Source organism: Leptopilina boulardi, unplaced genomic scaffold (genome assembly GCF_019393585.1).
Source record: "Leptopilina boulardi isolate dan_hultmark-lab unplaced genomic scaffold, ZJU_Lbou_2.1 LbouV2_202, whole genome shotgun sequence".
Taxonomy (NCBI): Eukaryota; Metazoa; Arthropoda; class Insecta; order Hymenoptera; family Figitidae; genus Leptopilina; species Leptopilina boulardi.
In genome coordinates, this window is record NW_026137755.1 from 1,579,363 (window position 1) to 1,592,742 (window position 13,380).

General features: G+C 25.5%; 4 protein-coding genes across 6 annotated transcripts; 1 reads left to right on the forward strand and 3 right to left on the reverse strand.

The window, feature by feature from the left end:
- Positions 1–167: 167 nt before the first annotated feature.
- LOC127278362 (ubiquitin-60S ribosomal protein L40) lies at positions 168–1,319 on the forward strand. Of its 2 annotated transcripts, none has more exons than XM_051300059.1 (3): positions 168–303; positions 676–875; positions 989–1,319. In XM_051300059.1, the coding sequence occupies exons 2-3, from the start codon at positions 686–688 to the stop codon at positions 1,183–1,185; spliced, it is 387 nt and encodes a 128-aa protein (XP_051156016.1). In that variant the 5' UTR covers positions 168–303; positions 676–685; the 3' UTR covers positions 1,186–1,319. The 2 variants fall into 2 exon arrangements, with proteins under 2 accessions (XP_051156016.1, XP_051156017.1); XM_051300060.1 differs by lacking the exon at positions 168–303 and adding an exon at positions 547–571.
- LOC127278341 (polyphosphoinositide phosphatase) lies at positions 1,114–6,529 on the reverse strand. Of its 2 annotated transcripts, XM_051300032.1 has the most exons (13): positions 6,065–6,529; positions 5,751–5,973; positions 4,947–5,099; positions 4,316–4,694; positions 3,994–4,240; positions 3,733–3,928; positions 3,469–3,667; positions 2,839–3,402; positions 2,661–2,773; positions 2,359–2,599; positions 2,071–2,286; positions 1,821–2,000; positions 1,114–1,753 (listed from the first exon to the last, which is right to left on the reverse strand). In XM_051300032.1, the coding sequence occupies exons 1-13, from the start codon at positions 6,155–6,157 to the stop codon at positions 1,492–1,494; spliced, it is 3,066 nt and encodes a 1,021-aa protein (XP_051155989.1). In that variant the 5' UTR covers positions 6,158–6,529; the 3' UTR covers positions 1,114–1,491. The 2 variants fall into 2 exon arrangements, with proteins under 2 accessions (XP_051155989.1, XP_051155990.1); XM_051300033.1 differs by lacking the exon at positions 4,947–5,099 and having other exon boundaries at positions 6,065–6,527.
- Positions 6,530–6,825: 296 nt separating this feature from the next.
- Positions 6,826–10,366, reverse strand: LOC127278347 (cytochrome P450 4C1-like). The gene is made up of 13 exons (XM_051300042.1): positions 10,248–10,366; positions 9,938–10,115; positions 9,600–9,706; positions 9,340–9,430; positions 9,094–9,279; positions 8,700–8,769; positions 8,498–8,624; positions 8,364–8,412; positions 8,169–8,278; positions 7,981–8,049; positions 7,666–7,843; positions 7,375–7,554; positions 6,826–7,272 (listed from the first exon to the last, which is right to left on the reverse strand). Exons 2-13 carry the CDS (start codon positions 10,107–10,109, stop codon positions 7,106–7,108), a joined length of 1,506 nt encoding a protein of 501 aa, XP_051155999.1. The 5' UTR covers positions 10,110–10,115; positions 10,248–10,366; the 3' UTR covers positions 6,826–7,105.
- A 586-nt stretch (positions 10,367–10,952) lies between these two features.
- On the reverse strand, positions 10,953–12,877 carry LOC127278363 (uncharacterized). The gene is made up of 3 exons (XM_051300062.1): positions 12,710–12,877; positions 12,089–12,247; positions 10,953–11,190 (listed from the first exon to the last, which is right to left on the reverse strand). The coding sequence occupies exons 1-3, from the start codon at positions 12,782–12,784 to the stop codon at positions 11,053–11,055; spliced, it is 372 nt and encodes a 123-aa protein (XP_051156019.1). The 5' UTR covers positions 12,785–12,877; the 3' UTR covers positions 10,953–11,052.
- Positions 12,878–13,380: the final 503 nt, after the last annotated feature.

A 13,380-nucleotide genomic window follows, 5' to 3' on the forward strand; every position in this document is an offset into this window, starting at 1 on the left:
TAAATCAATATTTAATATTAAATATATTTAATCTCTATTTAATTTTACATTAATATTAGTGTAAAACGAACATTTACTATTTTGTTACGTTAATAATAAATTATTTCTGTATTTCCGCTTTTCATAATACAATAAAAAAAAACTGTTTATAATTTTCAAATTTAAAGTTTCCCCGCCTGTTGTCGGCCATTTTGATTGGATGGTTCATAAACGGAACGGAAATCGGAAGTGTGTCAGTGAAATAGAAACGACGAATTGGATCTTTTCTTGGTTAGGTTTTGTGGCAAACACGTTGTCGGAAAGGTAAGCTCTCTTGTTATTTTCTTATTTTTCCTTGTAAAAAATTAATTTCATTCATCTGAATAGTGAAAAATTGATAGGTACTCTGTTACTTTTAGTTTTTAAATAGATTACAATTCTATGAAACAAAGGAAAGTCATAAACAGTTATAAAACAGTTGATACATTTCTGTCAAGCACATGCGAAACGTCTAGATCAAAATTCACAAGTTTTTTTTTCCCCATAATTTACATATTAGTTTTATATTTGGAAATTTATTATAAAAACAAGTGTTAGTTCTGTGTTTATTTTGATAGAAAGAGTTTTTATTTGTATGAGTGACATTTTTGTTTATGAAATTTGAGGTAATTTCAATTTTTCTTTTTTTTAATATAGATAAGCCACAATGCAGATCTTCGTTAAAACTCTTACTGGTAAAACCATAACCCTTGAGGTTGAGGCCTCAGATACCATTGAAAATGTGAAAGCCAAGATTCAGGATAAAGAGGGAATTCCTCCAGATCAGCAGCGACTTATTTTCGCTGGTAAACAACTTGAAGATGGAAGGACCCTTTCTGATTATAACATTCAAAAAGGTAAGACACAAAATTTTTATATTTTTGAATTTTTGTACGTTCATTAAAATGAATAATTTTTTTAATTCTTATTTTTAAATTCATTTTTAATTGAGTAAATTCTTAATTTGTAGAATCTACTCTTCATTTGGTGCTTCGTCTTCGTGGTGGTGTCATTGAGCCAACTCTCAGAATTTTGGCCCAAAAATACAATTGCGATAAAATGATTTGCAGAAAATGTTATGCACGTCTTCATCCACGTGCAACCAATTGTCGTAAGAAGAAATGCGGACACACCAATAATATCCGCCCAAAAAAGAAGCTAAAGTAAACTTTAATATTCTATTATCCAGGTCATGGAAAATGTATATTTATTATTTTTCATACATTACTACAAGCAAAAAAAAAACAAGACCTGTATCTTTTTTTCACTTTCGATTCAAATAAATTCTAAATAGAGATTAATTTGAATTTTTTTTTGTTCCACATTTGGAATAAGTTCAACAAATTTTTTTTTTTTTTTAATTAAATATAAATTTATTTTTATTCCTTAGAATTATTTACATATTTACAATTGAAAAATTACAAATGTAATATGTACTTATAAGAAAAAGAGAAGTTGAAATTTCAAGACGAATTAACAAGAAATATTTCCTAAAAGAAGTTGCTGTTGATGTGCATATTTTTCATAGAGTGTCATATCATTTGGTCTCGGTACTGAACCTCCTACTTTACTTCTTTTCACATATTGCTCATAAATACTGACACTTGTGTCAGAGACTTTGGGCAATTCAGTTTTAATAGGCACATGATCTGGAAATGTTGCTTGTTGCACTAATTTCGAACGAATTATTGAATGATCCATGGGGCGAGTTGCATTTCTTCCAATTACAACATATCTAAATAATTGAATTTAATTTTTTTTATTTCTTCGAACTAATTGTCTGGGTTTTTTTTTAAACTCACCTTTTATATAGAAAAATATCATTTCTTTTTGGATTCTCTGGTTGTGTACCATAAACCTCTTTCATTGATGGAAACAAACATTCAAATGAAATCATATCTGAACTATGTTTTGAAATACTTAACGATGAGTCGAGCATCTGATGACTTTCGTCGTCGTCTGAACTTGTATCAATGCTTGAACTGTAAATAGAAATAGAAAATTTAAAAAAAAATACAATATATTTTCTTTCTTTGAAGAGAAGTTTTTTACCTAGCACTAGATGCAGTACTTCCAGTGCTACTCTGACCAGTAAGTGATGGATTTTTCATATTAATATTTTTATTACCAGTCTCCTCGCGTCTTCTTCCAGGACGTACACGAACTGCAAATGGACTGAAATTTGTCGTGAAATTTGGCATAAAATCACGAACAGAATGACTTACTTTATATGCATAAACTTCTGCAAGTACTGATAGTTCATGTGGACTGAAATTAAAATAAAGTTGTTTTTTTTTCTAATATTTAATTGACAATTTATTATTTTTGAATTATTAATACCGATAATAATCGTAGTAAATATCGATCATTTCCTCTTGAGAGTGTTGAACTTGAATAATTTCAGAACATGTTTTTGTCATCTCTTCCAAAGCATACGGTAAACATTTTAGAACATTACTATCACACCATTGTGTCAATAATCTTAATTTTCTCACATATTTACAAGCTGACTTATGATGCAAATAATAATCCGTTATTAATTCCCAAATTGGTGGTTTACCTTCTTCAGGAATAAATAATCCTATGGAAGCAATGCTTATTAATATATTTTTTGATGGAAACTAAAAAAAAAAAACACTTACCTAAAAATAAATTAATTGTATGCTGCTTTTCTTGATCGCTAAACGTATTACTGTAATATCTACTCAACGTTTGCATAATATCATTACCCTGACTTGTCCATGGAGCAGTTTTTCTGTAAATAATTTGAAAATTTAGGTTTTAAACTAACAATAAAAAAATTATTTTTTTTTTTTTTACCGATAAGTCTTGATTCTATGAACCAATTGTGAACCACCGTATTGCAATGCTAAAGTATCGCCATGATCTTCATAAAGTTCCTCTAACATTCTCACACAATCGGAATCAAATTCTAATTTTGGTGTTTGTAATATACCTAAAGCACACAATTGATAACCAAGTGCACATTTTCCAATTGCAAATTGTGCTGTATTCGTTCTATCTAAACAATCAACGCAATTTGTTCTTATTATTCCAGTTTGTAATGCACCACCCCAAGAAAAGCAATCTTTCACTTTTTCATTTAAACCTCCAGAATCGATGGAATTATCAGTTATCTTGATATCTTTCAAATGATCATAATTATGCGATTTATTTATCCAATCAATTGAAGATTTTGCCGAATCAATCAATAATGATGAGCACATTGAATTTGAATCAGTTTTATGCATTTTTTTTGGATTATTGGCAAAATTGCGAAAATTTCGTTGATTATAAAATGGTTTGTGAGATTGAAATATTCCCGTTTTTAATACTGCATTATTGGCAATATTTGCCAAACGTCCCATTACATTGGCTTCTTTTCTAAAATTGAAAAAAAAAATTTAGAAAATATGTACATATATATTTCATATATATGCTTTATTGTACCCTTTATTTTTTCTCGCCATATCAAAACTAATATACTGAATATGATGTTCAGGTGAAAGAAATTGATTAAGATATTTTACAGCTGTACTTAATTCTTCACTCAATGTACTCTCGTGTTTTTTCTTTTCACGTTTTTTAACAAGATTCAATATAATGATCGGCGCTCCATAACGTTTCAATAGTTGATTAAAATGAGCACCTGTAAGAATTGTGTAAAACTAAAAATTTTCAATATTAAATATAATTTTTATGAGAATTTTATACCGGCAGTTTCTGCGAATGGATCGGATAAATCACACGTTATAGTTGGCTTTGGTACCATTTTACTAACATCTTGACTCCAATGACTTGGTACAGATCCGCGCATTTGTACAAAAGAACTAAATCTCCCATTACACAAGGAACTGACGCATGAATCATGAACAATTTGTTCAGTTTCTACTTCATTAGCCACGTCACCCTGAAAAAGTTTGAATTTTATTCATTTGAAAGGGAATTATTATTTGTTGTTGTTGTAACAATTACATCAAAATTTGCGCCTCGCTTTAAAAATCTCGTTCCTGCGTACTTATTACTTCTTCTGGCAATAATTGTAATATACAAAGATCTACCGAAAACACTGACATTTGACTGACCAATAAATCCATGTATCACATATAAAATCCAATCTCTGTGTAATTCTCTTTCAACTGATGAAAGTAAATGTGAATTCCATACAAAACGTCTATGTGGATTACTTCTAACTCCATAATCAATGTATCTTTCTCCATAGCTTTAGAGAAAAGAAAAATTAAATATTTTTTCTATTTTTAAAATTGCAAACTACTGAATTTTTTGAAAAACTAACCCATTCTTTTGCCAACTTTTTCTGCAAGACCACATATTATAAAAATCATCAGCTTTTTCAATATTTTCATTATTCTTTTTATTGTCAGATTTTTCATCAGGAATATCGAGTTTAATATGCTTTGGTGGTGCCATATTTGATTGTAAAGTATGCGTTAAATCGTATGAATAACTAAAGTAAAAATTACTACTAAGATCAATGCTCTGAAACATTTTTACATATCGTTGTTCATCAGGATGAAAAATTCGTACTGAATCATTTGGAATATATATCATTGATGTATCCTCAATTTTATAAATTGTATGATGTCCAATTACACCAACTTTACGACGTTTAGTGACCAAAATTATATAATAACCCTCCAAAAATCTTACGAAACCTTAAGATAGAGGTAAAGGAGAAATTTGTCATTTTATTTAGATCTTTCAAATAATATTATTTCTATTAATAATATTAAAAAATGTGCCATCCATGCTTTTTTTCAAATTAAAATACAGATTAACATCATGCTTTTTGCATTATACAATAAATATTTCTATATACCACTATTTTTTGTATTTTTTTGCATTCTCTAAAGCATTTGGAATAATTTCATCGCTACTACTTAAAACAGCAAACAAGAAAACCTTACCAAGAAGGCCAAAAGCTGATACTAGTCTCGGAAAAGCGTCCTTGTTCCAATTTAATTTCCAGGTGAATTTAGTTTGCGTTGGTTTGTGCTTTTGTTTTTGTTGCTTAGGCTCCTCGCTGTTTTCCTCAGAATTATTCGTTTCTTTACTTTTGCCTTTTGTTATATAGCAAGTCATTGTAATTATTATTATTATTTACTTGAAATTTTTAATCAAAAACATCATTTATACAATAAAAAAAAAATTGAAGTTACAGATAATTATCAGAGAGGAGCCTAAGAAATTGATGATAAATAACAATATTTACAACTATTTCAAAATTAATTAATATTTAAACAATTTTAAATTATTTCTATCACTTGTTGTTCATTAACTTAAAATATTTGTAAATTCAATAATGATGATAGGGGTATGTAATTCTACACATGCATTAAAATTTTTGTTTCATGCAATAAATGTTAAATTCAAGCGTTAACTAAATAAATACTAATATACAAGTCACAACTTCAAATTTCATTTAAATTGTGATGCTGATAAAATTATTCAGCATGCATATAAACATTCCATTATATTGCAAAAGAAATCTTCAATCAAACCAAATAAAATCCTTAAGGTCATAAAACAAAACTTCTACTTAAAAAAGAATATTAAAAACAGTGTTTTTTTTCGAAAATTATTGATAAATATTATATAGATGGTAATTTAAATAAAAAATGTGACTAAAATTTTTAATAAATTTGTTCAATAATTTTCTTAAAAAAGTAATGTTTGAGCGTTAATTATTATTTTTTTGTCTTTTTTTTTACCAACAATTCCAAATGCTGAAACAACTCGAGCAACTCCTCCAGTACTTCCTCGTTTTTCACGATTTCGATTTCCCATATCAATCATATTTACCAAATCTCTAATTTCTTCTTGTGTATATTCCATTTTGTCATCAGTGACAATTAATTCCTTTGGCTCAAGACGATCAATTTTAAGGACACGAAATCGAGTCAATAAATTATTAGATCCCATTAAATAAAAACGCTGTATAAAATAAGCAATAATATTAAATTATTAGAAAAATCATTGTAATTTAAATTTATATATAATAATTTAAAATTTACAAAATACTTACAGACTTAGTTTCATATAGAGCAATTTTTTGAATAGAAGAAATTATAGGATGAAAAATGATATTTTGCCTTCCTGATCCATTTTTTGATTCCATGATTAGCAATATTAAGTTTAATGAATTTAATAAGTCTCTTTATTTAATAAAATATTGATTCCTTTTTTTAAAATGAAGTTTAGATTAAAAAATATATTCTAAGACAAATGCATCTGTGAACCATTTTGAATTTATCTTTTATTTATTGTCATTAACTAATGAAATTATTTGTTGAAAATGGGAAATTCATGGAAATATGAAAAATAAAAATAAAAACTAACATAATTATATATATTTTTTGTTCATAATAATTATAATAAAAAATAAACTTTAGAAGTATAAATATGTTATATTTGCAAGCGAAGAAATGAAAATTGGAATTTTATATATAGTTAACAAACACAAATAAATGTTTTAGTTTTAAGAAACAAATTTTTACTGATAATCCAAAAATGGTTGAACTGGCCAATCATCTGACACAATAAGGCGGGAAATTTAAAATTGTGATGCACTGAGTAAAAAAAATATTTAAATTGTAAAATTTATGATTATAAATTATTCAAGTTTTTTAACTTATTAAAAAATTTTTGACAGCAATATTTAGATTAGGAAATATAGGTACAGGATAATAAGAAATAGAAATTATTACTCTTTTAACATAAAGATTTTGTTTGAAATATTTTATTTGTATTACGCGCTTAATTTAAACTTGTGATAAGTAAATTCACTTCTGTGCCGACTGAAAATAACTATATTTTTGAAATGTATACAATTTTTAGACAGAAAATTTAAAATTGAATTTTCAACATTTCCGAAAAATATAAAGGTAATGAAATATAAATTAATTTATAAATTATTATTACCCCCGACGTTGTTGGTTTTTTTTATTGTTTTTGATGTAATATATGTTTCATTAAAATTATATTTCAACCCAAGAAGTTTGTTTTTAAAAAAAAATAATATATTGTTTTTCCCAATAACCGAGCGTATTGTAAGATTAGTGTTTGCCTAATTTCTCTTTTGAATTCTAATTTTAATTGGTTCACATTGTTTCATGAATATTTCATGCTTTAGTTTTACCTCATGTAAAGGTACAATTTCATCACATGTAAGAACAAATCTTCGAAGAATCGTTGCCAAAACAATTTTCATTGCCATCATACCAAATTTGTAACCTATGAACAAAAAGAAAAATTTGTTAATTTGTTAATCAAAATTTGTTATAGTGAATATCAAAAGTTTTGAAATTTTCTATAATTCGGAATATATATATATACCCATGCAATTTCTTAAACCGGCACTAAAAGGCAAAAAACAACAAGTCGGTCGTTGTAAGACTTCATCAGGAAGAAATCTATCAGGATTGAATTTTTCCGGTTCGTGCCAAAATTCTTCATTTTTATGAATTTTCGAAATTGGAATAATTACTTGACATCCTTTTGGTAATGTGTACTCTCCTGAGAATAAAATTATATTCAAATTTTTGGAAAAATTTTTTTATCCCCTTTTTTCTTAAATAAAGAATTATTTAATTAATATGAAGAAATAATGTTTTAATAAAAACAAACCAATATTAAGATCATCCATTACTTCTCGTATAATATATGGAACCGGAGAAAAAAAACGTAAAGTTTCATTGATTACTCTTGTTAAATAATCCATTTTATTTAAATCATGAATTGTAATTGGATTATCCTCAGGATCCGCAGATCCAAATAATGTGTAAAGCTCTTCGTATACTTTTTTCTAAGACACATTTTAAAACAACATTGCATTCATTTATATAACAATTTTAATTTGAAAATAATGTTTGTTATTAAAAATTATTGAATATTTTATAAAAAATCAAAAATTTAAAGAAAAATGTATATTTTTATTATTACCTGTATTTCAGGAAATGTAACTAATACCAATACTGCGAATGAAATAGTAATTAAAGTAGTGTCAGTTGCCTGAAAAAAAGTTCATATAAGAGATTAGAAGATAAATTTAATTTTTATAGTTGAAAAAAAAACAATTTTTAAAATTCTCATATAGATGAAAAAAAATATTTTTTACAATTTAAAATTACCGAAAATAATATTGTATTGACTTCATGTTGTAATTGAATATCATCGATCACATTCAAATCATCACATTGCTCTATTATTTTATCCAAAAATAACGTTTTATCTCTGTCACCTGATATAAAAAAAAATTAAATTTTTTTTTAAATCTTGCAAATTTTTATTATGAAAAAGTTGATATTTTCACTGTTTTTTGTTACCTATTACTTTATCTTCACTTTTAAGGAATTCTCTTCGTTTTTGAATAATCTAAAAAATATACCCTTAATATATATACATATGTATATATTATTTAATATATATTTAATATTAAAGAACAAATTATTTACATTACCTTATTTGTAATTTTATTTAAGGACTCAATAATTTCATTAGTATCTTTTGACAATTGTGAAAACTTAAAAATACTATTTGGATGCAAAAAAAAATTCATAGTTCTTTTGCTAACAAGTTGAAGTAGCCTATAGGAATTAAAATTATTTATTACATATCCTTATTAATTATTATTATTTTTATTATGTATAAATTTTACAAACCTCGACATTAATTTACCATATTTATCTGCCTCATTCATTTCTAAATTAATTGAATCGCCCATAAAGCTATCTAATAATATAAAAATTTTATGAAATTCATTTTTTTTTCATATAATAATCGAACTAAGGATTTTATTATTACTATATAATAAAAATAAAACAATTTTATTTAATCTGAAAAAACACTGAAAAAACCTGGATTCAATTTGAATACAGTGTAATATCGCTAGTCAATTTGAACCGCATCAAAAATGAACATAGATGGCGCCACGTTCAATGTTGTTTAATATTGCGGTTCATTTTGAACTGCAATAAAAATGAGCTCAGGGTTTTTTCTGTGATAATTAATTAAATATTAATTAATTAAAGAATTAAAAATTATTAGTATTCTTACCTACAGTAACTTGTACTGTGTAAATATTGAGCATATCTGTTATATCAAATTTGTCATTATTTTCTTTAGTTGATAAAATATTTACTAATTCAATTGCATATTTGTTAAAAATATCGATAGCCGAATGTAATTTCTTGGTTTGAAATATTGGCATAATAAATTTTCTGTTAGTCTGCCAAGCGGGAGCTAAAATTATTTATATTATTATTATATTCAAAATAACCTGGAAATATATAGAAAACTTACGTGATGTAGAAAATACTCCTTTTTCTATTATGGAATGAAAGAACTTATAAAGGCTACCTTTCTTCAGTACTTTATTGCTCGAGAGAAAAGTCTTTAAAGAATAATAATAATAATAATCATTAGTTGCAACTGTCATTACATACATTTTAATTATTACAAGATATTTTTTTTAGCATGCGCATTAAAAATTAAATCTTAAATTAAATCGACTTCTTTAATTTTCATTAAATAATAAAATTTATTTTAATTATTATTCATACTTGGATAAGTTTTGGATCACAAATGGTGACATACAAGCAGTTTCCTATCCACAATCTAAATATCGATGGATACAATTTAATCAATATATTGGCTTCCTTTAGAATATCTATACAAATAAATGATTATACAAATTACAAAAGTTCATTTGGTTTAATCAAATTCTTTCTTCACTTGAAAAATTTATTAAAATAATAATCAAATATTTATTTAAATCAAATAAGTATTTAATTGAATCAAATTTTGTTTGAAAAAATGTGTTAATTTAAAAAAATGGTATATTTAGTTCAAACAAAACTTTCCTCTAATTGTGAGTAAAACAAAAATATTTTATACTTACTCGATTTTTTCTTTAAAAGAAGGTGAGCATTACCCAATATTGGAATAGTTTTAGGACCAGGAAGTAAAGAAGCTTTTTTAAAAAATTCTTTATAGTCAATATAGTAGGCAATAATTTTAAATATCCCAATTATGATCAAGCAAAACAGGATGCATTGAGTTGAAAACACCATTTTAAACTAAAAGTAAATTAAATAAATAAGAAATTAATAAAATTTAAACAAGATTATTAATGTCTATATAAGTAAAACAAAATAATTTATTAATATTTTCATTTTTATAAATAATGATTCATTTTAAATTTGTTAAACCTTCTATTCGATTGCACCGGTGAAAATTGTAACGACACTTCAATAGAGTTTACTAAAAGTAACTGAATTATTATTGTTCACACAGTCTTTTATAACAGCAAAAATGAATTAGTTAAAATAAAAAGTGCCACAGTTTTTGTTTTGAATAATTATAATTGTACTTTTTTTAATATTTCAAAAATATTCTGTGTCAATTTCTGACATATGTCATAAAAACTTTTACAATTATCACATTAGACTTTCAAATACTGTATAATTTGAAAATGTGAAAATATCTTTTATTTCTTATAATTAATAAAGAAAAAAATTCCACTCTATCGAGAAAACTTTTTCACTGATCAATGAAAATCTTCTAAAGAAACAAAAATTTTTTTATGAAAATAGTTTACTTTGTTTAATTGACATTCTTATATATTATACTTACAAATGTATTATGACCTCACATGTACTTTATAAGGTAAAAATTGACCTGTTTAACCTTATATTACAAAAAAAATCTTTGTTCAATATCAAATGATGACTGTATTAAAAAAATCGTTACAATTTTTAATGTATTATTCTTACATCCAAGAAAAAAGATTAATATTATGTTAATCAAATTTTACACTGTTTGAAACGGTGAATTTTTTATTTCATAAGAAAATAAGAAATAAGATAAGAAAAAGACAAAATTATATATATAGAAAATAAATACGAGACAACAGATAATGTTTTATTATTTATATTTTACTGTTTTAGAAGAGTTACAATAAATTGAACGGTATTAAATATCTCATTTATCTACAAAATTTTAACATTTATGATATTAACCGGAAGTGTTGGCCTTCCTAACTAAAAATCGAAGGGATTCAAGAACTCCTCCTACAACCAAAGCAAAGGTAATGCCAAAAAGAATTTTATCCGGAGCTCCTCTAGCCAAGAATACGGGAGCTTCCAAATCAGCCTGAAATGTAGAAATTTTCTTTGTTACTTCAGTAGTTCTCTCTAAATTTAAATTAGTGAAAATTTCTACTAATTTTTAGTCATTTTTCACTAAAATTTTAGTTAAAAAATAAATATTACTAACTTAAATAGTAATGTTTTACTAAAAATTAGTGGAATTTCACTGATACATCAATGTATTTTCATTGATTTAAATACTGACATAAAAAGGATAAACTTAGTTAACTTATATTTTAGTTTAAGACGATATTCACAAAGCGAGCTAAGCGAAAATCATCTTTAGCGATAATATGAGTTAACAGTTTTTCCTTCGAATGGTAGAATAAGTGGTATACTTATCACTGATTCAAATTAAGTCAGTTTCTACTTGAGTCAAAATTTATGATAACTTCCCTACTGTTAATTCCCATATGAGATCCTTTTTCAAGATCGCTTATGGTTTTTCATATGAGATTCTATACGAAATCTTATAAGGACATCTCGTAAGAAAAATCTCATCAGTGTCCATACAGGATTCCATATAGGATCCCATATGGGGTCAAAATTTGAAAAATAAAATTTGCGAATATCTCAAAAACGGTAAGAGATACGCAAAATCGGACAAAATTTTGAGTTCATTTTATATAAAGCAAAAAATATTTTGTGTTTAAAACCTAAAATATGTTTGATATTTTTTTTAAAAAAATAACTACTACATACTACCATGTGGGATCCTGTGTGAGATCTCATATAGAATTCTATATCGACACTCATGAGATTTGTCTCATGAGTTTCCATATAGGATTCTCGTAAGATCTCATGTAGTATCTCATATGAGAAAGCATAAGTGATCTTATACGGGATCTCATATAGGAATTTACAATAGGGATTTATTTTTCTTTCAGTGTAATTTAACGCACCTGTAATGTTTTCATAAGTGCATGATTCTTTGGATGAAGACGACCATATTCGGAATTAGTTTTCTGGGTACCAGTAGCTGGTGCCGATTTAACAGCTTGTGTTTTTATTGTATCATATTTAATCACCGGTATTTCAGCACTTTCCAATGGAATTGGTTTCTAAAATTAAATTTTTTTTTTAAATAAATAAAAAATTCTTTATATATCTTCAGTACATCATTTTAAACAAAAAATTTATTTTATATCAAAAAATTCATATTTATCTTTCAATATAAAATTAATTTTTAGTTTTGAGGTTATGCTCTGGTATTGAACTTTATATCAAGTGAAAAATTATCTTAAGACATATATCGCTTGTGTTACATGATCAGTGGAAGAATTTTAATGATTTCGAAAGATTGTAAATTTAGGTTAATGTTTAATAGTTGTATAATAAATTTATAATTATTGTATCATATTACAGTTTAATTGTAGAGAAATAATATTTTCAGTAAAATAGAATACCATTTGACATTGATCACTAGGATTATAGCAGACGACGTAAAAGTGGACATTTAATAAAAATTCATAAATTTTAATAGGGAAAATTTGTTAATTATTTTAAGAAAATAATTTACTTACGATTGGATTGAGAGGAATTAAACGATTGTTCTCTGTCAATCTTCCAGTTAAATGACTAAATTTAAAAAACGGCATCTTTGATGCTGAATTATCGAATTTTTCCTTGTTTCAGTAGAATCTCTAAAATTTTCTTGCGCAACCAAAAAGGGTTGGGTAGTTGCGTATCTCTATGCGTAAAACCGCGTATCGAATGTTATAAACGTGTATATTATCTTGAAGAAATATAACAATAATGTAAATTCGACAGTGAAGAAATATGATTTAATTAACAAAAAAAATGCCTAAATTAAAATAAATAAAAAAAAAGTGAACTTAAATATGGTAAAATAATATCAATTTACCAGAGTTAGAATAAGAGAAAATCAGGTTGTACTTTAGTAGATAAAAGCGAATGTCGCTGAAAACATTGCTTCTTCCCTGACTTTGCGGGTAATTTATCGACGGTAAAATAATAATGTAAATTTATATTAAATAAAATAGTTTTAAATCACTAGTATTAAATCTATTTTTACTATTTTAATAGTTAAAATTTATTTTTCTATTTTTAAAATAATTTCTTTTTTTAAATTCTATTTCCAATTCAGTGTTGCATAAATGGTTGCCTATTCATAGGGGTACACAATGGAAAATGTTGAAATTATCTTAAAAATAGTAGTTTTTACTCAAATATA